The following is a 27322-nucleotide window of genomic DNA, read 5'->3' on the forward strand; positions in this document are numbered from 1 at the left end:
GCAGAATTTAAGAAAAATAATGATCTAGAACCAGACTGTTGATTTAGTATGGGCATGTGAGATGAAATCTTATTCTCAATGTTCTAAGTAAAAAGAGTTTAAGTTATATTCCAGTTTCCAATGGATATCAGCACAATAAATTATGAACATCCGGATTCAAGCCAACAAATTTACTTTTCTATGTTTACTATTGTACTTTATTGACATATTATGATAGATTTAATAGTTTATAGTCTGAACTTGTTATTAGACATGATTGAATAGACAAACTCAGGGCTTTAACTAATTCCCTGCTTACCTGAAGACATAATAATCTGCCTCATTAGGATTATTGTCTATAGCCTCATTGATGTTGTCCAATGCACCCTTTAAGTTGCCGACGAGAGATTTGTTCACCGCTCGAGCCTTTGCCTCTTCAGCTCTGTTCACCAGAGTAGCCAATAGTGATAATGCCTCCCGATTGGTTGGATCCAAAGCCAAGGCACTACTGACATCTTGATGACAATTAGCTATCTGTTGACGAGAGAGAGAAAAATAAATCACATTATATAAATGATGCAATAAACACAATCCAAAAATACTGAGTGTAACAAACTCAACGTTCATGATGAGTACATAGGGTCAAATAAGAACAGGTGTAAGCTATTCATTCCCTTGAGCCTGTTCCACCTTTCAGTGTGATCATGGCTGATCTGTATCCTAACTCCATCCACACACCTTAGCTCCATATAATAGAATTTAAATTCAGCTAATTCATAAATCTGGATAAAATGTCATCAGAGTGTTATGGGGAAGTTGGGGGCAATCGGCTGACCCCCTCCCCTCCTCACTTTCCCCCCTGGCCCCCAGACGTAAAGTTGGTGTGGAGACAACTCATTCCACGCCAGCCCACCTCACAGCCATAAAGAGCTGTGGGCGGGGTAAAGGGACAGCCTGTGTCCCTCAGGAGCTGCTGGCCATTCAGATTAGCCAGCAGCTCCATCAGTCCCGCAAAGAGCTCATGAGTGGGTGCTGTCGGGCCAGCAACGGGGAAGCAGAAGGTGGCCCAAGGATTCCCAGAAACAGGTAAGTCCGGAGTCTTAGGCGGGGAGGGTTTCGGCAGGTTGGGGGTGGGGAGGAGATGGTGGGGTTGGTGGGTTTAAGGCAGCAGGCGAGTAGGAAGAAAGGGGAGGGCTCTATCTTAGTGGAGGCTGCCCCCCAACCTCGATCTGCAAAAGACAGCGCCCAAAGATAGAACCCCGCCCCCGTCCTTCGGGCCTTTGAATAATTTGTTTAAAAATAATCAGGCTGCACGCTCCTGCCTGACTGCACGCACCAAATGTTTTATGGCGTGGGCAGTGTGGGGTCAATTGGCTTGGTAACTAGCTTAATTACTTATTTAATTATGGTGGGCGGGCTGCTGATTTCGGCAACCCCCCACCCCCCCGTTATTATGGGGGTGAGCTCAGGAATGGGCGGGAAGGTGGTGAGGTCGGCATTCGCCCTATTTTACATTCCCCCCTGCTGAAAACATACCTGGCGGTGCAGGTAAAATGCTGCCCTTAGCCTCATTAATAGTAATCATGAAACTACCAGATTGTTGTAAAAACCAACTTGGTTCACTAATGTCCTTCAAGGGAGAATATCTGCCATCCATACCCAGTCTTGCCTATACGTGACTCCAGACCCACAGTACAGGTAGAGTACCTCAAATCTGGCTACCCAAAAACTGGTGGTGTCTGAAAACCGGATTTTTTTTCTTGTGCTCCAGGCAAATTTGACCCCACCCGACCCAGCTCAGAAAAGTTTAGGGAGTTGCTGAGTGCTGATCGGCTTTGCAAGCCTGACATTTCCCATGCTCCAGCAAACCCTCACCTCACCTGACCCAGCTTGGACTGATCCACTCAACCCAACCCCAACGGCAATAAAATGGATAATTCTGTGCATGTTAAAAATGATAGAAGTCTTGATAATGATATTGATAGGCCATTCATCCAAAGTGCTTTGCAACCATATCAGTTGGCTTTCCCGCGTTCCCCTATTTGCTGAATTAAGGCATTCCAATTTGAATTAAGGTATTCTGGTTTTTCTCCAGAAACCGGCAAGTTCCGAAATCTGGCATGGATTCAGTCTGGAGGTTGTCAGATTTGAGGTACTCTACCTATAATGTGGTTGACACCTACCTGCCCTCTGAAATGGCGCTGCTCAGTTGTATCAAACCACTACAAAAAAAAACCCTGTGGGTGTACCTACACCACATGGGCCCCAACAAGCACCAAGACGTAGCTTGGCTGGTGGTGAGCAAGGCCCTCCCCGTCAGATCCTTCCTACACGCCAGGAGTCTCACCCCCTCTGCACATTGCCCTCGAGGTGGCTGTGGTGGGGAAGAGACCGTTGTCCACCTCCTTGTGGATTGTGCCTTTGCAAAGAAGGTCTGAGAGGGAGGCAGTGGATTTTGTTGAGGTTCATCCCGAGCAGTGCTGTGACACAGGACTCTGTGCTCCACGGGCTGTTCCCAGGGACACACACCGAGACAAATATCAACTGCAGCTGGAAGATCATCAACTCGGTGAAAGACGCTCTTTGGTCTGCCCGAAACTTGTTGGTCTTCCAGTGCAAAGAGTCGTCCCCGACCGAGTGTTGCAGACTGGCACATTCCAAAGTCCAGGACTACGTGCTGAGGGACGCACTAAAGCTTGGGGCAGCTGCCGCAAAGGCGCAATGGGGAAAGGTCGCTGTCTAAGACCTTTCTGCCATAGTGCACCGAGGGGCTGGGAAAGGTATAGACCCCTTGGGCTGTACGACTCACAATGAATGTATGTAATGAATACTAAATGTATCATAATTGTATTGAAGCACCGGAGAGTGCAACATAATGTATGTCGATAACTCCAAACCCATTGCACTGTCTGACTGTCTGTAATGACCATATTGAAATGACTGTAATTTTCATTGATTGTATTGAAGCACCTCGTGATCCATGTGAAAAGTTGAATATGATTGCACTTTTTGTGATGGCCAGTTACATTTTGCAATGTTCTTTCAGATGTTTTATAAATAAGGTATATTTTTCCAAAAAAAAACACCACATGGACTGCAGCGGTTTGAGTGCACTACCTTCTCAAGGGCAATAAATGCTGGCCTTGCCAGTGATGCTCATGTGCCTAGAAAAAATTAAATAAAAAATAGCCTTGGCTAGCAAAATGTTATCAATCTCACATTTAAAGTGATCAGTTGTGCTAACATCTACTGATTTTTTAACGGCAGAGAGTTCATCACACCCACCATCTTTCGTGTGAAGAAATGGTTTCTAACCCTTGCGACACACAGGTGAAAATGTTAAAATTTTAGGGAGCAGAAAAAATGTATTTACTCCATACAGGACCACACAATTATATAATGAATCCCATATTTGTACCTTCTCATCAATTTCCAATTGCCCGATTCTCCAATCCCACACAACTTTGGAAACCAGTAAGGATTATTTCACAAGCAAGCACAAAATTGTGATCCAAGGAGGTTACTACAATCTTACAAATGTGTTACACCACTTTTCTTATTTGATTTTCTGCCTGTACCAGAAAATTCTAAATAATTTTACCATTATTATTATTATCAATATTGAAGTTGATACATCGTAAATATTATAATGGAAGATATCCAATCAGCTACCGGGCTCTTTTTCTTTTATGGCAAAGATACAAACCTTTCTACTTTCTCCAGTGTGATCCTTCTGTGCCTTGTAATTGTAGCTGAGAAGCTAAGCAAGCGACCTGCTGACATACTCCCACCACTGTCATCCATGCAACTGAACAAGGTTGTGGAACAAGAAATACATTCAATGGTGTCAGTAGATGAGAACCTAGCCAAGCTCAATGCAAACGGTGGATTCTGGCAATTATAGCTGGAACAGGAGTCAAAGCTTCTAACCACCTTCATTACACCCTTTGGAGATTAATATTTCAACTGTTTGACTTGGCATCTTGTCCGCACTGGACATTTTCCAAAGTACAGTGTCCAACATACTAGAAGATATGGAAGGTGTCACATGCCACATGGGTGACATTTTAATCCATGGTTCAACAAAGGAAGGACATGACAAAAGAGTAAGAGAAGTATTAAGAACACTGTAAGATGCTGGCTTAATACTCAACGAGAAGTGTGAGTTTTCCAAACACACAATAAAATTCCTTGGCCATATTCCAGGCAACAGGAATCACTGCAAAACCACAGAAGACAAAAGCCATAAAAGAATTCCTGCTGCCCACAAATATCACTGAACTACAAAGGTTTGTGGGTATGGTCAGCCAACTAGGAAAATTCCTACCTCACCTAGCTCAAGTTAATGAACTCTCTGACAACTTTTACGACAAGACCAGGCATAGTGCTGGACTGAGCATCAGCAGCAATCCTTTGAATAAACACAAAACGATGTTGATATCTTCGAAGAGCCTAGCTCACTATGATCCCGAACTTCCCGGTATTGTAGTGGTGGATACATCAGCGACAGGGCTGGGGGCAGTGTTATTCCAGGTCCAGAATAATGGAACAAGAAGACCTGTTTATTATGCATCAAAGTCCTTAACTGAGACCGAACAGCGCTATGCTGTCATAGAGAAAGAAGCCTTCGCAGCGACTTGGGCATGAGAAAAATTCTCTTTGGTCTATAGTTCAAGATTGAAACTGATCACAAATCGCTGGTAACTTTGTTGAACACCAAGGAAATCACAAAGATGCCACCTGAATCCAGAGATTCAGATTGAGGTGATATGATGCTACTACAGAGTATGTGCAGGGTAAATACCAAACCACGGCCAACACTCTGTCATAGATACCCACCTACTATCCAGAACAAGATGATAAAACTTTCATTGAGGAAGTCGAGACCTTCATGACCTTAACCATTCAATAATTGTCAGCAACAGAACGCAAGTTGTAAGAATTTCAAGAGGCTGAAAAGCAAGATGAATAACGTAAGCAGATTCGCACATACTGCCTTGATGGATGGCTACAGTACATTCCAAGTAACCCTATACTGCGGCAGTACTTTGGACAACATTGCCACATTAGAAACATAGATGATCTCTTGGTTATAATGAGCAATTAGTGGTACCATGAGCTCTCCACCTGCAAGTCCACAAGAAGATTCACTAAGGACATCTTGTAATACCAAGTGTCGGCCAGAACACAACAGTCAGTATGGTGGCCAGGTATCTCAGGATCTATTGAAGACATGGAGCAAAATCATCCCAGAAATCGGTTAAGTCCAATGTCAGGTGGGTAATGTGGCATTTGATTCGCCGATGGCAATGGCGCCTTTTTCCACCATGTAGTGCAGCACTTTGTTTCAAAAATGCAGAGGCATAGGTTTCATGTTGGATCGCTAGCGGAGTGGCCTTTGATTCACCTGCCCCCCGGTCACCTCAGGCCTTCAGTAACCTGGGCGCCATATTTAAAGGGTGCCCATGCACAGAGCTAACACTCTCTAAGAAACCAAAAGCTGCTGGAAAGTAATGGCTGCCAAAGGGAAGAAACGTGCTGCCCCCAACTTTAGCGATGCCTCCCTTGAGCAACTACTGGATGCAGTGGAGACCCGCCACAAAGTCCTCTACGCCCACTCTAGGCAAAGACCAGCAAGCTAGGCGACCAATCCAGTATGGGAGACAGTGGCAGCACTGGTCAGTGCCAATGCCCTGCAAAAGAGGACAGCCATCCAGTGCCGAAAGAGGATGAATGATCTCCTCCATTCTGTCAGGGTAAGTCACTCACAGCACTACCATGGAAAAGGACAGAGATAAGGCAGGAGTAAAAGTCTTGAACTGAGGGAAAGCAAATTTTGCAGAAATGAGAAGGGACTTGGCTGAGGTGGACTGGACAGCACTGCTGGAGGATAAAAGAGTGGCACCAGTGGGAAGCACTAAAAAGCGAGATCCTAATTGTACAAAGTAGACATGCCAAATCTAGACCTCCCTGGTTGTCTAGAGGAATACAGGGGAAGATCAAACAGAAAAAGAAAGCGTACGATAGGCACAAAGAACTAAGCACTGCAGATAGCCTAGACGAATATAGGAAGTGCAGGGATGAAGTAAAAAAGGAAATAAGGAAATCAAAGACAGGGCATGAAAAAAGATTAGCAAGTAAAGTTAAAGATAACCCAAAGATGTTTTACCAATACATTAATGCTAAAAGGTTAGTTAAGGAAAAAGTGGGACCTATCAGAGATGAAGATGGAAACTTGTGTGTTGATGCAGAGGCTGTGGGAAGGGTTTTGAATGAATATTTTGTCTGTGTTTACAAAGGAAAGGGAGGATGTAGATATAGTAGTCCAGGAGGAACACTGCGAGATATTGGATGGGATAGTCATAAAGAGAGAGGAAGTACTCGAAGGGTTGAAATCCTTGAAAGTTGATAAGTCACCAGGGCCAGATGGATTGTTTCCGAGGCTGCTGAAGGAAGTCAGGGAGGAGATAGCAGATGCTCTGAGGATGATTTTCCAATCTCCACTAGATACAGGGGAGGTACCGGAGGACTGGAGAAATGCAAGCGTAGTTCCATTGTTTAAAAAGGGATCAAAGGAAATGCCAAACAATTATAGGCCAGTTAGTCTTACATCGGTGGTGAGAAAATTAGTAGAATCAATCCTGAGAGATAGGATTAACTGTCATGTGGAAAGGCATGGACTAATCAGGGATGGTCAGCATGGATTTGTTAAAGGAAGGTTTTGCCTCACAAATTTGATTGAATTCTTTAAGGAAGTGACAAGAAGGGCTGATGAAGGTAGTGCAGTGGATGTTGTGTACGTGGATTTTAGCAAGGCATTTGACAAGGTCCCACATGGCAGATTGGTCAGGAAAGTAAAAGCCCATGAGATTCAGGGTAATGTGGCAAACTGGATAAAAAGTTGGCTTTGTAACAGGAAACAAAGGGTAATGGTCGATGGATGCCCTTGCAAATGGAAAGTTGTCTCAAGTGGCGTTCCACAGGGCTCGGTGTTGGGACCCTTGCTGTTTGTGTTATATATTAACGATTTGGACGTGTACGTGGGGGGCACGATTGGGAAATTTGCAGATGACACAAAGATTGGCTGAGTAATGCATAGTGTAGAGGATAGCCATAATCTCCAAAACGATATAGATGGGTTGGTGGAGTGGGCGGTAAAGTGGCAGATGGATTTTAACATAGAGAAATGTGAGGTCATACATTTAGGGAGGTCAAACAGTTAGAAGGATTACAAAATAAATGGGAATATACTAAGAGGGGTAGATGAAATGAGGGATCTTGGCGTACAAGTACACAGGTCCCTGAAGGCAGCAAGTAGACAAGGTTGTAAAGAAGGCATATGGAATGCTCTCCTTCATTGGCAGAGGTATAGAATATAAAAGTAAGGATATAATGTTGGAATTGTATAAAACACTGGTGAGGCCACAACTGGAGTATTGCGTGCAGTTCTGGTCACCACATTACAGGAAGGATGAATTAGCTCTGGAGAGAGTGCAGAGGAGGTTTACAAGAATGTTTCCAGGGTTAAAAAAGTGTAGCTACGAGGAGAGATTGGATAGGTTGGGGTTATTTTCCTTAGAACAAGGAAGGCTGAGAGGTGACTTGATTGAGGTGTACAAAATTATGAGGGGAATAGATAGAGTGGACAGGATAAAATTGTTTCCCTTGATGGAGAATTCTAGAAGCAGGGGACATTGATTCAAGATAAGTGGCAGAAGGTGTAGGGGGGACACGAGGAAGAACTTTTTTTACACAGAGGGTAGTGGGTGTCTGGAATTCACTGTCCAAGTTGGTGGTAGAGGCAGAAACTTTAAACTCTTTTAAAAAGTACCTGGATCTGCACCTAAAGTGCTGTAAGCTGCAGGGCTATGGGCCGGGTGCAGGAAGGTGGGATTAGAAAGGGTGTCCTCAGGCTGGCATGGACAAGATGGGCCGAATGGTCTCCTTCTGTGCTGTAACTTTTCTATGGTTCTATCTCATGACTCTCAACTCTCACACTCACAAACCCATCACACATCCACAGGGATCTCACTCACTGCTAGTTTAAGGGACATCACCATTCACTCTCTCACACACACTTTCATCTGCCCTGTGGATTGTGTCCTCATCCTGTCCATGGCATCACTCAGCACCCACACATGCCAGGCATCCTTCTCATCTGGCCTGGCAGACGTCCTGTTTACACTCTCTCTATTTGTATTCATGCAGGACAAACTGGCACACAACAAAAGGGAGGGGTCACAGACTGATGGAGGAATGTCTCACATCAAGATCCTCACAGATTTTGAAAACAGAGTCATCCAGCTGGCCACCAACGATCTGGACCATTCCTGTGCTGACGGTGAGGTTGGCGGTGCTCAACCAAGTGAGGATCCAACAGAGCAACATCCATCAGACAACCATGCTGTGAGTGAGCTCCCCTGTTCTGCAGTCCCCTGCTATACACTAATTATCTCTCCTTGCTTTTGCAGGCACATCTGGGAAGCAACTGAGGAAGTCCACGAGCTAGGTCCTCAACTCCTTGAAGCCTTGAAGACATGAGCCAGGTCCTCAACTCCTTGAAGACTTGAAGACACCTCAGGAGAGAAATATGATGACACCCTAATTGAAGACCCATCACAACACTCAATCACACCCTCCACCAGAACAGAGACACACACCTCGGTGGGACCTAATTCTAGAGTAACCTTGGGGTCACAATCTGGTGAGCACATAGCACAGTCTGATCCATAGCAGGCGGAGGCAGGGACTTCCCAGGCTGCCGGCACTCGGAGGACTGCTGGAGGCCAGAAATCTGTTGAGTGTGCATCAGATGACGAGCGTCTGGACTCGGTCATACCTCAGTTGATGGAGCTCCAAAGGCAAGTGTTCCTCATCGTTGTGGACCATTATTCCCACTGGATAGAGGTGCAAAAGCTACATGGCCTCACCTTTGAAGCCGTTATAACATCTCTGAAGCAGATATTTTCCGCATATGGCTTCCTGGACATTGTCATCTCTGACAATGGACCACAATTTGCCAATGAGTGTTTCCAATCCTTTGCAGTATCATATGGATTTGTCCACATTACGAGTTCGCTGCAACACCCTTAGGCCAATGGAGAGGCTGAGAGAGGGGTATGTACCATTAAAGACCTACTCAGAGAAAATGAAGACTTTGAGCCCAGCTCAGTTACCGCTTCACACCGTTGCAGAATGGTTTCACCCCATGTGAGCTTTTGTTGAGCCGCAGGCTAAGAACCCAGCTTCCCTTCCTTCCCCACATGTTGATACCAAACATCTTGGCAGAAGGCCATGGTCGTACCAGACACAGGAAAGACAATTACAGAGCAGGCCAAGCCCGCACTTTCAACCAATGACACAGGGCTCATGACTTTCCCACTCTTGAAAAGGGAGAGATGGTGTGAATCAGAGACCAGCAGCGAGAAGGTACTGTAATGGGGAAGTTACAACAACCAAGATCATATCTGGTCCAGACAGAAACAGGAGTGCCTTGGTTTCAATGAACAGGAAACCATTAGCAGGATGGGCTGCATACCCTGATCCTCAGGAGGATGTCACGCCTGCAGGACCACTAATGGAGGAAACAAGGAGTGACAACTCTCAGCAAACGTGTTCAGAGCAAACAGATCTTAGACAACGTCGAAAGGAAATCCGTACACATTCAGGGAGATTGGTGAAGCAACCAAGGAGACTCTCCCTTTAAAAAATAGAAACTTTGGGGGGAGGTGTAGGAGGGTGTGTATATAATAATGTAGCGAGATGTAAAGGGTGAATGCTAACACTACTCAAGTAATAGCTACTGAGCATTTGCTTAAGGAACTATGTCATAATGACATCACCCAGAGAGGGATGAATGAGAAGAGCCTAAGGAGCTGTAGCTACGTCCTGAACTTCAATAACCTTGTAAATGGTTAGTTATGTAAATAAAAGTACTTTTAAGGAAAGATCTTTGCATCCAGCCGGATCTGTTACTAGAGTAAGACACCCAATGCTTTCCAAGACAACCAAACAATAACAGACGGACCTGTTTGAGGGGAGAAATAGGAAGAACACGTACAAAATCTAGACAGGTTTGTAAGCACAAATGCTCAGTTCAGGTTGTGATTTCTAATGCAAAGTTGCATTGTGTGTAATAAACCCAGAATTAACTTCTGTAACTTCTTTCTGTGGAGAGGTGAAGATTAGAAACATAAAAAGACACTGAGACTAATAACATAAAACATTAAAAAGTAGCACACCACACTTACTTGGGAAAAGTAGTCATGCAGTCTTGCCCGAAGGATGTAGAGTTCGGGATTGGACTTCACATTCTCAAGTTGATTGCTGATCAATTGGACAGAATCTTCAAGTCTTCCCAATGCGATCAGGACCTCAACACTGGAAAACGAAGGAGGTAACTTTCTACTATGTTCAGTGATATTATACTGTGTACATGTATACAATGGATGAGGACAAGCCACATTTGTAATTTTTTTTTATTATTGATTCGTGGGATGTGGGCTTCACTGACTGGGCCAGCATTTATTGCCTATCCCTTGTTGCCCTTGAGAAAGTGGTGGTGAGCTGCCTTCTTGAACCACTAGTCTATGTGGTGTAGGTACACCCACAGTGCTGTTAGGAAGGGAGTTCCAGGATTTTGACCCAGCAACAGCGCAGGAAGGGCAATATATTTCCAAGTCAGGATAGTGAATGACTTGGAGGGGAACTTCCAGGTGGTGGAATTCCCATCTATCTGCTGCCCTTGTCCTTCTAGATGGTAGTGGTCGTGGGTTTGGAAGGTGCTGTTGAAGGAGTGTTGGTGAATTCCGGCAGTGCATTTTGTAGATGGTACACACTACTGCTACAGTGCGTCACTGGTGGAGGGAGTGAATGTTTGTGGATGTGGTGCCAATCAAGTGGGCTGCTTTGTCCTGGACAGTGTCAAGTTTCTTGAGTATATGCATAGGTAAATGGCTTGCTTACTAACACTATGGTCCAGAGTCACACTTGAGCAGCAGCCACTATGAGATACCAGAGGCCTGCCACTGTCCCTGAAACCATACCTCAGCATGACCTGAAAGTCTGTACTGGAAAAATTGAGGGGCAGCCCTGCCTTGGGCAGCAGAGCTCTGTCTCTCCTCCTGAATCCCTGGTGCATCTATTCTTTAGTCAACAGTAGCCAGAGAAATGCCTGCCTTGCTGTGTTTAAATGGGACCCGCAGTCCCCTGTCTATCCCAGCCATTAGTTGACTATCCAATCCACCCTTCAGCCAACTAGCAGCCCGGCTCTGTGAAATCATTTCCAATTGCCCCCCAGGCAGGGCTCGGGATTGGGAAATGGTCCTGACGTTTGGTTTCCCAACCCCAGTGGGGAAAAATCCTGCTCCAGTTTGTAGATTATAGACTAAACTGTATGGTTTTGTAGTGACTATAAGACCAGGATGATTTGAAATTTTGGAGTAAATCACAAATAGAAGAATCATTTACCAGATTTTGTGAATTTAAGGCCATACATTGGGTTAAAGGGAGCGCAGTGTCTCCCTTACAGGGATGTTCCTTGATCCAAAGCATAAGAGAAATCATGCGGTGCAGTCTGAAAATTGTTTATACTGCTGAGAGCCCACCATTTTGCTTCTAAAGGCTGGTATCAAAATCACATCCCATGGATCTGGTCTCTGCCTTCAAGCATGAACATATATATTACTGCAGGTTTCTGCAGGTAGTACTCTATAGCGGCAGATTAATTACTATAATTTTCATTTATACAGAAGATAAAATATTACCCCTTCATCTAAAGGACCCAACCAGCACCACATTTCTCTACATGATTAACTGTACTACTGAAAATATGAAACAGTATTTTTCTCAATGCAATGACGTGTCATGACATACTTCATACATAACAACACATAATTGCATTTAAAACTGACAACACGGTTCACTGTGCAAGGTTTGTGCTGATGAAAGCATTGTGGTCAGTTTTTATGCCATGTCAATATGACTATGGGGGTATCATTAATATGCCGTAGATTTTGGCACATTGCCAGCTTGCAATGAAGCATAAACACCTTGAATACAATTACTGGAGGAGAATGCAGATGATGAATCACCTTCGCATATGGTAATGTTGATTTTCAGGTTGCATCTCTGAAGCTTGCACAAAAACCAATAAAGCATCCATGTATAATTTCATTTCAAATAGACATTGACCCTGCAGAAAAAAATACAGTCAGAAATGGGTAATGCTGGAAAAACAAAACCCCATTAATGAACCTCATACAATAAAATGGTCAGAAAGTTCAAAATTTAGTTTCATCTTTAACTCTTACAGTCAATGATAGTACAGTTCATATGTCTATGACTGACTGCTACACTGGTCACAATAACTTATACAAAGTAAAATGAACAGTTTCACAAGTCATGTAATATTCCATCAGCCATGTAAATGTTCATTTTATTTAAAGACTTAGATTATTCATCCAATTACACAACTTGTAACTTGACCAGAGAGATTTGACACAGTTCAAAAGTTTATAATCTAATTCAAAAATAAAAAAATATTAAACATTCATTTTCATGGTATTAACATTACAGAAACTGGGCATTCGAGCTTCTGGTCTATGCGCCACATGAACCACCCTCCACCCTACTTCACCTAACCCCATCAGCATCTCCTTCTATTTCTTTCTCCTTCATGTACTTATCTAGTATTACCTTAAATGCATCTATGCTATTTGCCTCAACCACTCCATATGGCAGTGAATTTTAAATTCTAACCACTCTCTTCTTTTCTTGAGTTCCTTATTAGAAGTTGTATGGATAGGATTAATAAAAACCAGAATCAGAACGGAAATAAAATAAAATAAAGATGCATGGACGCACTTGGATGTACAAGGTATGTGCTATCTGTGACAGGATGTCACCATCTGAGGGATCCAAAGTGCTGGCCTTTCTGTAGTTGACAATAGAAGATTGGAAATCTCCGATGCAGAGATATGCCTCAGCCCTTTTCAAATAAAACTCTTTCTGTAATGAGCAAGGGATTTCAAAAATCAGATTTCAAACTACAAACAGTAAGCAGCATGGCATAGATTCACGATAAATATTTTTCAGTCCTTTTAAGTAATCATTATTTTTATTAAAAATTCACAATACAACCCACGTATGTTGGTCCATCCAATTGAATTGGTCATACATATCTGTAGAGCAATTTCACTCATGTATTCTATCCTCTGTAAGTTGTACTATCATAATAAAATTTGCATTGTATTATTTGCTTGTGTCCATTGGAAAGTTCTGTATCTTCCCTTATTGCAGGATAATGCCAGAAAGAGTATAGCTGGATTATATAATTGTTAATCCAGTTATATTAAAACAGTGCACCACTGTTCTGGTTGAAAAGCTCTGTACATAACCTAAGACTGCAAGTGTTCATTTACAATTGCCATTAAAGGTTCATTCCAACCATCGTTTGGACAGCAGAGAAATTGGCTTTGGCCAGTATGGGGTCATGCACCTTCTCAATATCACAAGAACATTTTGGTCAGCCTCTTTTTTATGTGACCTATTGCATTCTCACACCTAATCCCAGAAGGAGAGCACAAGACAGCAGAGTTACTTTTGGATTGCTCTATCAAAGAGCCGGGCCAGACATGATGGGCCAAATTCCCTCCTGTATTGTAACTCTCTAAGCAGATGTATCTTAGTGTTTCAACATGCTGTGCCACTATGCATAATGTCAGTAATCAAATCTCTCTAAAATACTTTAAGATCAATGTTTTGGTAGTTTTGTGGAATGTCATACATTATAACAAAGAGAATAAGAAAGAAGTGTCAAATAAGAACAGGCCAACTATCACACCAACCCTTGCCCAGACAATGTTAGTCTACCAAACTATAGAATCTACGTCAACCATTCGATCTCCTGAGAGAAATTATAGCTAAATAATTGCTGAACAATAAAGGTAATAAAGCAAAGTTTCAGAATATTTATCCACCCTCATTTCTACCAGTCAATTCAGGATTACTGCCCTTCATAAGCAGCATTTTGCCCTCTCCTTCTCCCTATCTTCCTTTAACATTCAGCCTCATTCTCAGCAGGAGACCATTGTGCCACATGGAGTATTTGGTCTTTTGAGTCTATCCCCCTCCATATCAATCGCACCCCAATCAGATACTGTCAGATTCAATTCCTCTTTTAAGGAACCAAGTAATACAGACTCAACTACTTTTTTTCTGGGAGTTTTTTATTTCCACTATGCAAATAAAAAGATTTCTTCTAATGTCTAGTTTCATTTCTGTTAACTTTAAACCTGCATATCTGGTACTGTCTTCACAAGTGGATCAAAGAGCCACTTTTATCAACATCCACATTGCCTCAAGACATGGATCAGGTTCGGACCATTGGCCCCTCCACCCCCACAAAAATATTCTTACCATTTGAGGATTCAGAACAATAGCTTTACTAAACGAGATCACAGCCTCCTCCAGTTTCCCCAGGTTAAGTAGCTCCATTCCTTTCTCACAACTGTAAAAACATGATAAACTTGTTAAATGGATGTCCAATATACAGGATATTATCTATTCAGCACAACTGTCTATTGCTTTCCATTTGCAAATAATAAAACCTTCCATTTACACAGTGCCTTACACCATCAAAATATCCAACTAAATTCATTGAAGTGTAGCCATTGTTTGTAAATAACAAAATATTCACACAGAAAGACCTCACAAAGGGTAGTGTCCTAGGCACAACCATCTTCATCTCTCTCCAACATAAGGTCAGAAGTGGGTATGTTCGCTGATGACTACACAGCGTTCAGTACCATTCAAGACTTCTCAAATACTGAAGCAGTCTGTACCCACATGTAGCAGGACCTGGACTACATTCAGGCTTGAGTTGATAAATGGCAAGTAACCATCCACGCCAAACAAGTGGCAGGCAATGACCGTCTCCAACAAGAGTAAAGCCAACCATCGCCCCATGATATTCAACCACATTATCATCGCTGAATCCCCACCATCAACATCCTGGGGGCTACCAGTGATCAGAAGCTTAACAGGCTAGCCACATAAATATTTTGGCTACAAGAGGAAGTCAGAGGTTAGGAGTTCTGTAGTGAGTAGCTCACCTCCTGACTCCCCAAAGCCTGTTCACCATCTACAAGGCACATGTCAGGAGTGTGAAAGAATATTCTCTACTTGCCTGGATGAGTGCATCTCCAACAACACTCAAGAATCTCGACACCATTCAAAGCAAAGCAGTCCGCTTGATTGTCACCCCATCCACCATCTTAAACATTCACTCCCTCCGCCACCAATGTTCAGTGGCAGCAGAGTGTACCATCTACAAGATGCACTGCAACAACGTTCCAAGGCTCCTTCGACAGCACCTTCCAAACCCGTGATCTCTACTACTTAGAAGGACAAAGGCACTACCGCCTGCAAGTTCTCCTCCAAGTCATCACCATTTTGACTTTGAACTATAGCACTGTTCCTTCACTGTCACTGGGTCAAAATCTAGGAACCCTTTCCTTAACAGCACTGTGGGTGTTCCTGCACCATACATACTGCAGCAGTTAAAGAAGGCAGCTCACCACCAACATCTCAATGGCAATTAGGGTTGGGTAATAAATGCTGGTTTTGCCAGCAATGCCCACATCCCATTAAAGAATAAAACAAAAATCAGTAAATGAGATGAATCATCAAATTATCTGTTTTTGGTAGTGTTGGTCAATGCTTCCAGGACACAAGCAAAAACATTTCTTCAAATAGTGCTGTGAGATTATTTACATCCACCTGGTCAGGTAGAGAGACTCTTTGTTAAACATCTGAAAGAGGAGCACCTCCAATAATGCAGCATTCCTCCAATATTGCAATGAACTGTTAATTGCAATGAACTGTTAATCCATGTTACACGCTCAAGTTTATAATGGAATGGCTCAAAGGCAAGATTGCTACCACTGAGACAAGCTGACACAATTAACTTTTAAAACAGTTTAGCAATATGCCCCATCAGCAGTTTTAGATCTGACATTATTCTTCACAGTTTGCCGATAAATGACCAGCTCTGTTTGAACATCAATTGAGTTAGAATACTGGACTGGTATTTAACACATTCTTTACACCGAGTCCTCTCCTTATACTGTCACTTCCATTCACTGGAAGTTGTCCCCATCTTTTGTACAGCATCATGGCCATAGAATGGGGGATTTAGCTTTGATCTTGTCACCCCACTACCTGATCTCAGCTATACTCAGTTGTTGCCAAGTGCCTCCACACAGAGGTGGGAAATAGCAGAGAAAACAGGAGGAAGACATAGGAAAGGATAAGGAGGATGTAAAGCCCATTAAGAACGGCATCCCACCATCCCATCAAAGACCCTGAGGTTAATTCAATCACATCCTAAAGTGTCTGCCTCAAATAAATGAGGATGCCAAAGAATATTGAAAAATACAAATCTCTTGCGCTTGAGTTAATTCTAATGTGAGTTCTTCTATGAGGGATTTTAGGACAACACGAACATTAATTTGCTGTAATTCGGAGAACTAAGGGAGATCCCATGTATAATATACCTTTGTGATGCTGAGCGAGGAGTCTCGTGTTCACTGTGGTCTCCTGGAGCTGGTATCTGAATTCCTTTGGTAGTCAGAGGAATTTCCTAGACTATTCCCCTGATGAATTGACCTAGGGTCTTTATCTGAGGTTTTTGTTTGCCTCTCCCAAGGCTGCTGGTGCGTGAGAAGCATTTGCCATCACAATGCTCAGCTGCAACATAACTGGTCAAGACAGGCTCAATTGACCAGCAGGTCTTTTACTGTCTGTTATTTTTCTTTGTTTGCATGGTTAGGTTAACATGTTAGCTGTTTACAAAACTGCCCAAAGTGGAGCCCTTCCTTCTCAAATGGCAACTATTTTTAATTTATGAAGCGACATAAATGTAGATTTCCTGTAAGGGGTCCATTTACTGCAGTAACTTATTGTCACTATACTATAATGTGACTAAGCAGAGAAACATATCAAATGAATCACAGCCTTCATTCAGGCTGACCATTTCTTCCACTGTACTCACTGTTCTTTAGCCCGATTGTTTATTATGACTGAAAAGACATAATTTTTCTCAACAAAGTTATCCAAGTGAAAAATTCCACTGGATCCAAATAAATGTTGCCGTCCTTTCTCTGTGGCTGCTTCCAGTTGTTCCTCAGACAAAGCTGTGGGAAACACACCAACGTCTGACATGAAATCATCAATCTGTGGGATGAAAAGATTTCATTGTTAAGAGACTTGGGCCAGCCTGGTTAAATAGAACACTGAAAGGATACATTTGTACCAGTCCTGGTTAATTGAAACAACTGGTCAACCTTTTGGGTGTATTTGCAGAAAGAGCGAGTAAAGGGCTCTCCAATATCTGCTTGTTATGTAGAATGCTGCTAAGGTATACAGGTCAGGGAAATCTCAGGATTGATATCTAATCTTTGCTGAGTCGTCTGATCTCAGCTGAGATGGCAATGGTAACGGATTATATATAACAATTGGCTTTGGTGCCTATGGGTTAGGAAAGGGGGAAGATAAAATCAGCAAAGGTTTCTATTCCTGATCACTTTCCGGTGGATGTGTTGGAAAGTGTGTCTGTGAAGAAGTGAAGACACATTTACACAGTTGTGATGCTGCCAAAGGTAAAGCGTTTGTCAGAACTCATTGTCCAGAATCACATGAAAATGGCAAATTAGCAACCTAACAGAAGGCTGCTGGCACTCACAGGACATTACCCCATTGCCAATTATAGGTGTTGCTTCCATCAGGAGAGGAGAAAAAAATGAAAGTGACTGGTCTCACTGCGCTGCTGTTAAATGCTCCCTTGCGGGTATTTTAGAAAGGCATTGGTGAAAGCGAGTTATCTACAGCCTCTGACCAACAGGTGGTGCACAACAAAAGTCGAAATTCAGTGACACAAAAACTAAAGCAAAAAACGCTGGAAAAACTCAGCAGGTCTGACAGCATCTGTGGAGAGAAAGACAGAGTTAATGTTTCGAGTCCGAATGACTCTTCTTCAGACTTAGGGTTAGCTCTGAAGAAGAGTCTTACGGGCTTGAAACGTTAACTCTGTCTTTCTCTCCACAGACGCTGTCAGACCTGCTGAGTTTTTCCAGCGTTTTTTGTTTTTGTTTCAGATTTCCAGCATCCGCAGTATTTTGCTTTTATTTTAGAAATTCAATGGATGCATAGCTTAACAAATATAATCATCTTTGGAAATCTCAGCTTCATTTATCCACCTTTGATCCATATCCCGTGATACCTTTACATAACCAAAATGTGTCGATCTTAATCTTGAAAGTTTTAATTGACCGTAGAATCCACAGCCTTTTGGGGCAGAGAGTTTTAGATTTCCACTTGTGTGCTAAGGTGTTTCCTGATTTTATTCCTAAATGGCCTAGATCTAATTCAAAGACCATACCCCTCATTCTGGATTACACCACCAGAAGAAATTGTTCCTTTTCATCATTTTAAAGACTTTGAATAGATTAGGCATCAATCAACTCAAGGGAAATCAAACAAAGTTTAGGTAACCTGCCCTCGTAATTTAACCCTTTAAGCACCGGCATCATTCTGCTGAATTTGCATTGTACCCCTATATATGTGATGGCAAAGATCTAAGGAATTAAGTCTGATGCTTACAGCATTGAGTGCTATATGAAAGACTTTTAATATGTACCAGATTAGGTGCTGGACTAACAAGACCTTTTTTCTTACTCGTTCATGGGATGAGGGCGTCACTGGCTAGACCAGCCCTTGAGAAGGTGGTGATGAGCTGCCTTCTTGAACCGCTGCAGTCCATGTGGTGCAGGTACACCCAGAGTGCTGTTGGGGAAGGGTTCCAGGATTTTGACCCTGCAACTGTGAAGGAACGGCAATATATTTCCAAGTCAGGATGTTGAGTGGCTTGGAGGGGAACTTCCAGGCGGTGCTGTTCCCATGTGTCTGCTGCCCTTGTCCTTCTAGGTGGTAATGGCCATGTGTCTGGAAGGTGCTGTCTAAGGAGCCATGGTGAGTTCTTGCAGTGCATCTTGTAGATTGTGCACATTGCTGTCACTATGCGTTGGTGGTGGAAGGAGTAAGTGTTTGTGGATGGGGTGCAAATCAAGTGGGTTGCTTTGTCCTGGATGGTGTCAATCTTCTTGAGTGTTGTTGGAGCCGCACTCATCCAGGCAAGGGAAGAGTATTCTATCATACTCCTGACTTGTGCCTTGTTGATGGTGGACAGGCTTTGAGTGGTCAAGAGGCAAGTTACTCACAGCAGGATTCCCACCTTCTGACCTGCTCTAGTAGCCACAGTATTTATATGGCTGGTTCAGTTCAGTTTCTGGTCAATTGTGACCCCCAGGATGTTGGTGGTGGGGGATTCAGTGATGGTAACGCTATTGAACGACAAGGGGCGATGGTTAGATTCTCTCTTCTTGGAGATGGTCATTGCCTAGCACTTGTGTGGCATGAATGTTACTTGCCATTTGTCAGCCCAAGCCTGGATATTGTCCAGGTCTTGCTACATTCAGACATGGACTGCTTCAGTATCTGAGGAGTCACGAATGTTGCTGAACATTGTGCAATCATCAGCAAACATCCCACTTCTACCCTTAAGATGGAAGGTCAATAATGAAGCAGCTGAAACAAAAACAAAAACAAACAAAAACAAAAACACAATTAATTAAGCAGCTGAAGATGGGATGAGGACACTACCCTGAGGAACCCCCGCAGTGATGTCCTGGAGCTGAGATGGTTGACCTTCAACAAGCACAACCATCTTCCTTTGTGCTAGGTATGACTCCAGCCAGCAGAGAGCTTTCCCCTGATTCCCATTAACTCTAATTTTGCTAGGGTTCTTTGATACCACACACAGTCAGATGCTGCCTTGATGTCAAGGGCAGTCACTCTCACCTCACCTCTGGAATTCATTTTTGTCCATGTTTGAACCAAGGCTGTAATGAGGTCAGGAGCCGAGTGGCCCTGGCAGAACCCAAACTGAGCAGGTTATTGCTAAGTGCTGCTTGATAGCACTGCAGATGACCCCTACCATCACTTTACTGATGATGGTGAGTAGACTGACGGGGCAGTAACTGGTCAGGTTGAATTTGTCCTGATTTTTGTGTACAGGACATATCTGAGCAATTTTCCACATTGCTGCATAGATACCAGTGTTGTAGCTGTACTGGAACAAATTGGCAAGGGGCGTGGCAAGTTCTGGATCACAAGTCTTCAGTACTATTGCCGGAATATTGTCAGGGCCCATAGCCTTTGCAGTATCCAGTGCCTTCTGCCATTTATTGATATCACGTGGAGTGAGTCAAATTGGCTGAAGACTGGCATCTGTGATGCTGGGGTCCTATGGAGGAGGCCAAGATGGATCATTCACCTGGCACTTCTGGCCGAAGATTGTTGCAAATGATTCAACCTTATCTTTTGCACTGGTGTGCTGGGCTCCTCCATCACTGGGGCTGGGGATATTCGTGGAGCCTCTTCCTCTAACGAGCTGTTTAATTGTCCACCACTATTCATGACTGAATGTGGCAGGGCTGCACAGCTTAGATCTGATCCATTGATTGTGGAATTGCATAGCTCTGTCTATAACTTGCTGCTTCCGCTGTTTGGCACACAAGTAGTCCTGTGTTGTAGCTTCAGCAGGTTGACACCTCATCGTTAGGTATGCCTGGTGCTGCTCCTGGCAGGTTGGTGAGGATAAGGTTAAATATGTTTTTGCCTCTTGTTGGTTCCCTCATCACCTGCTACAGACCCAATCTAGCAGCTCGGTCTGTACTGGTGCTACCGGGTCACTCTTGGTGATGGACATAGAGAAGTGCCCCACCCAGAGTACATTCTGCACCCTTGTCACCCTCAGTGCTTCCTCCAAGTGATGTTCAACATGGAGGAGTGCTGATTCCTTAGCTGAGGGATGGGGGGGGGTGGTTATGGGGGAGTGGTTCGTGGTAATCAGCAGGAGGCTTCCTTGCCCATGTTTGGCCTGATGCCACGAGACTTCACAGGGTCCAGAGTCGATGTTGAGGACTCTCAGGGCAACTCCCACCTGACTGTATACCACTGTGCCACCACCTCTGCTGGGTCTGTCCTGCCAGTGGGACAGGACATGTAGGCTAAACCAGGCAAGGATAGCAGATTTCCTTCCCTAAAGGACATTAGTGAACCAGATGAGTTTTTACGACAATCGACAACGGTTTTGTGGTCATCATTAGATTTTTAATTCCAGATTTTTATTGAATTCAAATTCCACTATCAAACCCAGGTCCCCAGACCATTACCCTGGGTCTCTGGATTACTAGTCCAGTGACAGTACCACTACGCCACCACTTCCCCTTGACCTATTTATAAATTTATTGCAATCAAATTTCTTCAAACAAAATTTCAGGAATATACAGGTTGTGTTGATTGGAAGTAGTGTTGAACCAAGTATAATTTAAAAGTGGTTGTTTAATTTCAGGCAGCTGCAAGTTACACATTGTGTCGGTGATTCAAACTTTAGGAGTTGACCATATTGTGCAGTCAGTCACTGCTGTGCTCATTGGTTCATTTCCTATTTCATGGATTGTTGGGTAAAATTTTATTTGTTGAACAGTTAAAAGCTTGCTTTTTTTTTCTTACCTTAATCAAACACTGCATTTGACTTTGTTCCTTCAGTTTCTGTTCCTCAGTTTGCTCCATGGTTGTATTAGTCTCCATTAGATATTCTGTAACTTGTCCTTTATTAGACAGGAGATGTGCAGGAGTCAGCTACTGCCTAACCTGCAATAAAAAGACTCAGCTACTGAGAAATTGCTGTTTAAAAAAAAAGTTCCCAAAAGCACTTCCTGATTTAATTCCTAAATGGTCTAAGTTCAATTTTTTGATCCACCTCCTTGTTCTGGATTCCCCCGCCAGAAGAAATAGTCTTCCAGTGATTCAGCTGGTAACTGTTTGGGCTTGAGGATTCCGAAAGGGTGCTGTTAGCTCTGATCTAGTGGCCCAAGTTTCTACTTACGCAGAACTCTAGTTGGTGTGGTCAATTACAAGATTTTATTATGTCATCTATAATAGTCACCTGTTGGAACGCAGCATTAGTTAGAAATGTATATTTGTTTTTTTAAAAATTGCATTGTTAAGTTTCATTTTCTCAATTAAAACTTCTGTACTTCTAATCTACAAGCAGTAAGACAGATAGTGGAAATATAAAATATTTAATATGTTCAAAAGGTTGTGGTGTGCAACTGGCTTTTAAATATAGCAAAAAAAAAAGACGATTAAGGCACAAAATATTTGCTCCAGTCCCAATATATGCAACAGGAATTGTTATTAAGGTTGCTGCATAAACAAAACATATTCACATTTCTATTTCTAGCTATTGTTCATTTTGCTATTGTGGTTGGAATTGGGGCCAGCTGGGAGCTGGGACTCCCAGCAATGAAAACTGTCCCATCATAACGAATTCCTTTAAGGTAGACATTGCCATCAGTCTTCAAGTCAACATGGTGGTAAATTCATTCGCTATAAGTTCAAAAGCTGAGAAAAATCTAACTTGTTTTGAAGATGCATTAAATATGTTTTCTATTTATATAAAATGACTATGGGGTATGCTGGCATTCTTTAATCAATCTATACCTAGTTTAGTAAAGAAAGAGTAAACTTTTTAAAATCATTCATGGATTTGGGCATCACCCAATGCCTAATTGCCCCTTGAGAAGCTGGGAGTGAGCCTCTAGTTTGGGATACGAATGAGTAGCTTGCTAGGGCAGTTAAGAGTCAACCACATTGCCGTGGATCTGGAGTCAGTTGACCAGACCAGGTAAGGATGGCAGATTTCCTTCCCTAAAGGACATTAGTGAACCAGATGGGTTTTTATAACAATCTAGTTACAGTGATCACCATAACTGATACTAGCCTCATGTAATTAAATTGAATTTAAATTCCTCAGTTGCAATAGTGGAATTTTAAACTAACCGCCATTTCACTAGTCCAGACCTCGAGTATATTAGCCCTGTAACATAACCACAGTGCTACTGTACCCCACAGACATTCACAACCCTAGAAGATCCCCGAGTGCTTTACACCCAGTGACGAAATTTTGACATGTAGTCATTTCTTTAACATTGGAAGTACAGTAGACAATTTGTGCAAAGCAAGGTCTTGCAAATAGCAATATCATAACGACCAGGTAATCTGTTATAGTGATGCTGGTTGCATGATTGGCCAGGACTCCTGAAGCAGAAACCCCACTGTCCTTCAGGTAGTGCTGTGGAATCTCTTCTATCCCGTGGCGGCTCAGTTAGGTGCACTTTTGCCTCAGAATCGCAAGGTTCCTGGTTCAAGTCCACCCACTGCATTTCCTACATTACATCAGTGACTGCACTTCAAAGCTACTTCACTGGCTGTGAAGAGATGTCCGGTGGTCTTGAAAAATATTACATAAATGCGAGTCTTTTCTTTCTGAGGTGGCCTCAGTTTAATGTCTCACCTGAAAGACAGCACCCTTGACAGCAGTGCCCAGAACGGCACTAAAGTGTCAGCGTAGATACTGGTGCTAAAAGCAAAATACTGCAGATGCTGGAAATCTGAAATAAAAAAACCCAGAAAATGCTGGAAAATCTCAGCAGGCCCTGCAGCATCTGTGGAGAGAAGAAACAGAGTTCACGTTTCGAGTCCGTACGGCTCTTCTTCAGAGCTCTGACATTAGATACTTGTGCTGAAGTCCCTGCAGCAGCAACTGCTTTTGGACTCAGAAACCAGAGAACCACAGCTAGCGTGTACTAAAGGCTAATTTGTAATAGGTGAAGCAATCTATATTCGTAGTAAAAACAGAAAGTGCTGGGAAAACTCAACGGTTCTGGCAGCATCTATGGAGAGAGAAACGAGCGTTAACGTTTCGAGTCCAATATGACTCTTCTTCGGAAGGGAGGTGGGGTTTTGACTATAGCCATAAAGCACATGGCTTTTTACAATCGACATTTGTTTTCAATAGACGGAGGACGGGGATAAATCAAGGTTACTTTGTATCGCCGACCTCCCGCATGGCTTTGAAGCTCCGAGTTACTGTTACTTTGTTGCTGTTACCTTTGTTACGGTTACTTTGTTGCTTGTTACTTTGTTGCTTGTTACTGTTACTTTGTTGCTTGTTACTTTGTTGCTGTTACCTTTGTGTCCACTCGCTCGGCGTCTCGTTGCTAGAGGTAACCAGGGAGGGCCTGAGGAGGCCAATAGAAACCTGTGCGGTGGTCGGTGTCGATGCTTAAAACAAAGATGCTGCAAACTCCTCAACAGGTCGCGCGGGACCAGCATCTCCGGGTTCCCGCCACAGCTGCTTTCATCTCCCGAGTTTTCCCAGCGCTTTTTTGCATTTGTTTCGGGTTTCCAACACCCGTAATCGTTTTGCTTTAACTTGTTCACCATGTTGACTCTATTTGCTATTGCGGCTTGAGGTTATTCTTTCTGAATTGTCGTTATATCCGTAGCAAATTCATCAATAATTCAACGACTGACTGTTAATTTAGAAGATACTGAATGTTAAAACTAAACAAAAAGCAGAATGTTTAAAGAGGTTTATTCGCATAGTGAGTGGTTGTGTTGTTTTACCTGGAGACAAACATTACAAATAAACTCTGGATTGATCACAGTCGCTCCTTCTTTGGTCTGGGAAAAGGGCCCAATCCGATTGGTCGGCTTGACCACGATGGTGTCATCTTCCTTGCTCTAATTGGTCATAAATGCTGTCAATCGTAAAATGATCCCGCCCATTCGACCTGCAACAAGCGCCAAGCCGCGATTGGTTTACATTGAGCACCCACTTGTCCCTTCATTCTCCAGACCTGGCATCATTGTGACTGCACAATGACTGCTGAACTTTGGTAAAGAAGCGGGTAATTTTGAAAACCGACAGCAACATGTGACCGGATGCTGGCCAGCGTGGGATATAGCTCAAATCCACAAATTGGGCAACCCAATGCCTGATGAGGGCTCGTTCAGGTTAGATTAAAATTAAGTGTAGCAGTATCTCAGTTGGTAGCACTCTTGTCGCTGAGTCACAGGGTTCCTGATTCAAGTCCAACACTCCAGGGCTTGAGCTCAATAATCAAGGCTGACTGATGTCCCGGTGTAGTATTGCAGGTAGTGCTGCCTTGTTGGAGGTGCTGTGTTTGGGATGAGATGTAAAACCTCCTCAGAGATCCCATGGCGATGTTCAGATGGAGAGTTATCCCTGGTCTCGATATTTGCCCCTCAATCAACATAAAAAAAAAACATTATCTGGTCATTGCCACATTGCTGTTTGTGGGAATTTGCTATGCACCAATTGGTTGCCACATTTCATACATTTTAAGGGGTGTGGGCATTGCTGGCCAGGCCAGCATTTGTTGCCCATCACTAATTGCTCTTGATATGAGTGGCTTGCTAGGCCATTTCAGAGTCAACCACATTGCTGTGGGTCTGGAGTCACATGTAGACCAGACCAGGTAAGGATGGCAGATTTCCTTCCCTAAAGGACATTAGTGAACCAGATGGGATTTTTACAACAATTGATGATAGTTGTCATGGTCACTGTCACCATTACTTGACTAGCTTTTAATTCCAGATTTATTAATTGAATTTAAATTCCACCAGCTGCCATGGTGGGATTTTGAATCCGTGTCCCCAGAGTATTAAAATAAGCACTAAAAGTGCTGGAAAAACTCAGGAGGTCTGGCAGGAACTGTGGAGAGAAAAACAAAATTAACGTTTCAAATCCAGTATGACTCTTCTTGGTCCAAAGAAGAGTCAGATTGGACTCAACATGTTAACACTGTTTCTCTCTCCACAAATGCTGCTAGACCTGAATTTTTCCAGCACTTTTTGTTTTTGTTTCAGATTTCCACCATCTGCAGTATTTTGTTTTTATTTATCTCCAGAACATTAGCCTGGGCCTCTGGATTACTAGTCTAGTGATGTTACCGCTACACAACTATCTCCCTCAATAGTGATTACACTTCAAAAGTATTTTATTAATTATAAAACACTCTGGGATATCTGGTGGTCATGAAAAGCACTATATAAATTCAAATCTTTCTTCTTTAATTGCATCTCAATTGAAAAAAATAGATATGACTTAATCCTGCAACACATCTTCCAGTTTCCAGTCACCCAAAATTCTCCCACACACCAAGAGTCCCAACCTCCCCAATGCTGCCATATCACAACGCCCCTCTGTCCCCTTACCAACCCCTGATACCTCTCTTGTAGTGACCTCAAACACTAGCATAGACCTTCTCAATGCTCCCTCATGTCTCAGTCCTCTACCTTGTTCTCCCAGATTTTTGCCTCCTGTCAAATGTCTCCATACTTCATGATTCCTATTCCCCAACACTAGGAGCACCTTCCCAACCCACACGACCGCAACAATTTTTGGAGGATATATGGGTCTTTATTCTCTTCCAGGTTACTCAATAAGAGTTCCACCAATGCCTTTTTTCTTATGTGTGGTGGTCAGAGACAGCCTGTGGACAAACCTGTGAATCTTCCTCCCCTTCAGTGACATTGTGAGGTTCCACTTTAGTGACATCATGAATGTAGACAATGGACTCTGGTAATTACAGCTTTAGAATGTCACAATGCTCTCCACACCTAAGCTGCGAAACCTGAGTCTTTGCTGAGAGGTAGAGTGTCATGTTTATTTTCAGTATGTGTAATATATAGATATCTAAATATTTAGAAAGATTTTACTGAAAGAAAGATTCTGTGCAGAATATTTGTAGCCAGACGGACATTTTTAAAACACAAAACACGGGAACAGAGAAGAACTATGGGCAGGGATTTTCCGCTCGGTGTGTGGTTGTGCACCCAACACGCCCGAGCGTGAAATAGCACGCTGTGAGGTCAGGCGAGCGTCCCCACATCATCGTGCACTCGCATGATATTTTGGTCGGTGGGCGCATGCGAGAGTCAGCAGCGTGCCTATTGACAATTAAGAGGCCTATTAAGGCCATTAATCAATTAATTAACATAAGGGTGGATAGAGTGGACAGGATAAAATTGTTTCCCTTGATGGAGAATTCTAGAACCAGGGGACATAGATTCAAGGTAAGTGGCAGAAGGTGTAGGGGGGATATAAGGAAGAACTTTTTTACGCAGAGGGTGGTGGGTGTCTGGAATTCGCTGCCCAAGTTGGTGGTAGAAGCAAAAGCTTTAAACTCTTTTAAAAAGTACCCGGATCTGCACCTAAAGTGCTGTAAGCTGCAGGGCTATGGGCCGGGTGCAGAAAGGTGGGATTAGAAAGGGCACCAGGGTGTCCTCGGGCTGGCATGGACAAGATGGGCCGAATGGCCTCCTTCTGTGCTGTAACTTTTCTATGGTT

At 43.2% G+C, this 27322-nt stretch overlaps 1 protein-coding gene across 5 annotated transcripts in view; it reads right to left on the reverse strand.

The window, feature by feature from the left end:
• Positions 1-21720, reverse strand: part of LOC144685457 (tetratricopeptide repeat protein 16-like) — a 39878-nt gene extending 18158 nt beyond the window's left edge. For 3 of the 5 annotated variants that reach the window (XM_078549979.1, XM_078549983.1, XM_078549982.1), the window contains exons 1-7: positions 21613-21720; positions 17033-17214; positions 14398-14488; positions 12844-12987; positions 12072-12172; positions 10230-10359; positions 299-513 (exon numbers count right to left, since the gene is read on the reverse strand). In XM_078549979.1, coding sequence (XP_078406105.1) covers positions 299-513; positions 10230-10359; positions 12072-12172; positions 12844-12987; positions 14398-14488; positions 17033-17214; positions 21613-21690 — 941 coding nt within the window. In that variant the 5' untranslated portion in view covers positions 21691-21720. Of the gene's footprint in view, positions 1-298; positions 514-10229; positions 10360-12071; positions 12173-12843; positions 12988-14397; positions 14489-16535; positions 17215-21612 lie in introns of those variants that run through there. The other 2 variants (XM_078549981.1, XM_078549980.1) reach the window with 2 other exon arrangements.
• Between the last annotated feature and the right edge of the window lie 5602 nt (positions 21721-27322).

Source organism: Cetorhinus maximus, chromosome 10 (genome assembly GCF_964194155.1).
Source record: "Cetorhinus maximus chromosome 10, sCetMax3.hap1.1, whole genome shotgun sequence".
NCBI classification, from domain to species: Eukaryota; Metazoa; Chordata; class Chondrichthyes; order Lamniformes; family Cetorhinidae; genus Cetorhinus; species Cetorhinus maximus.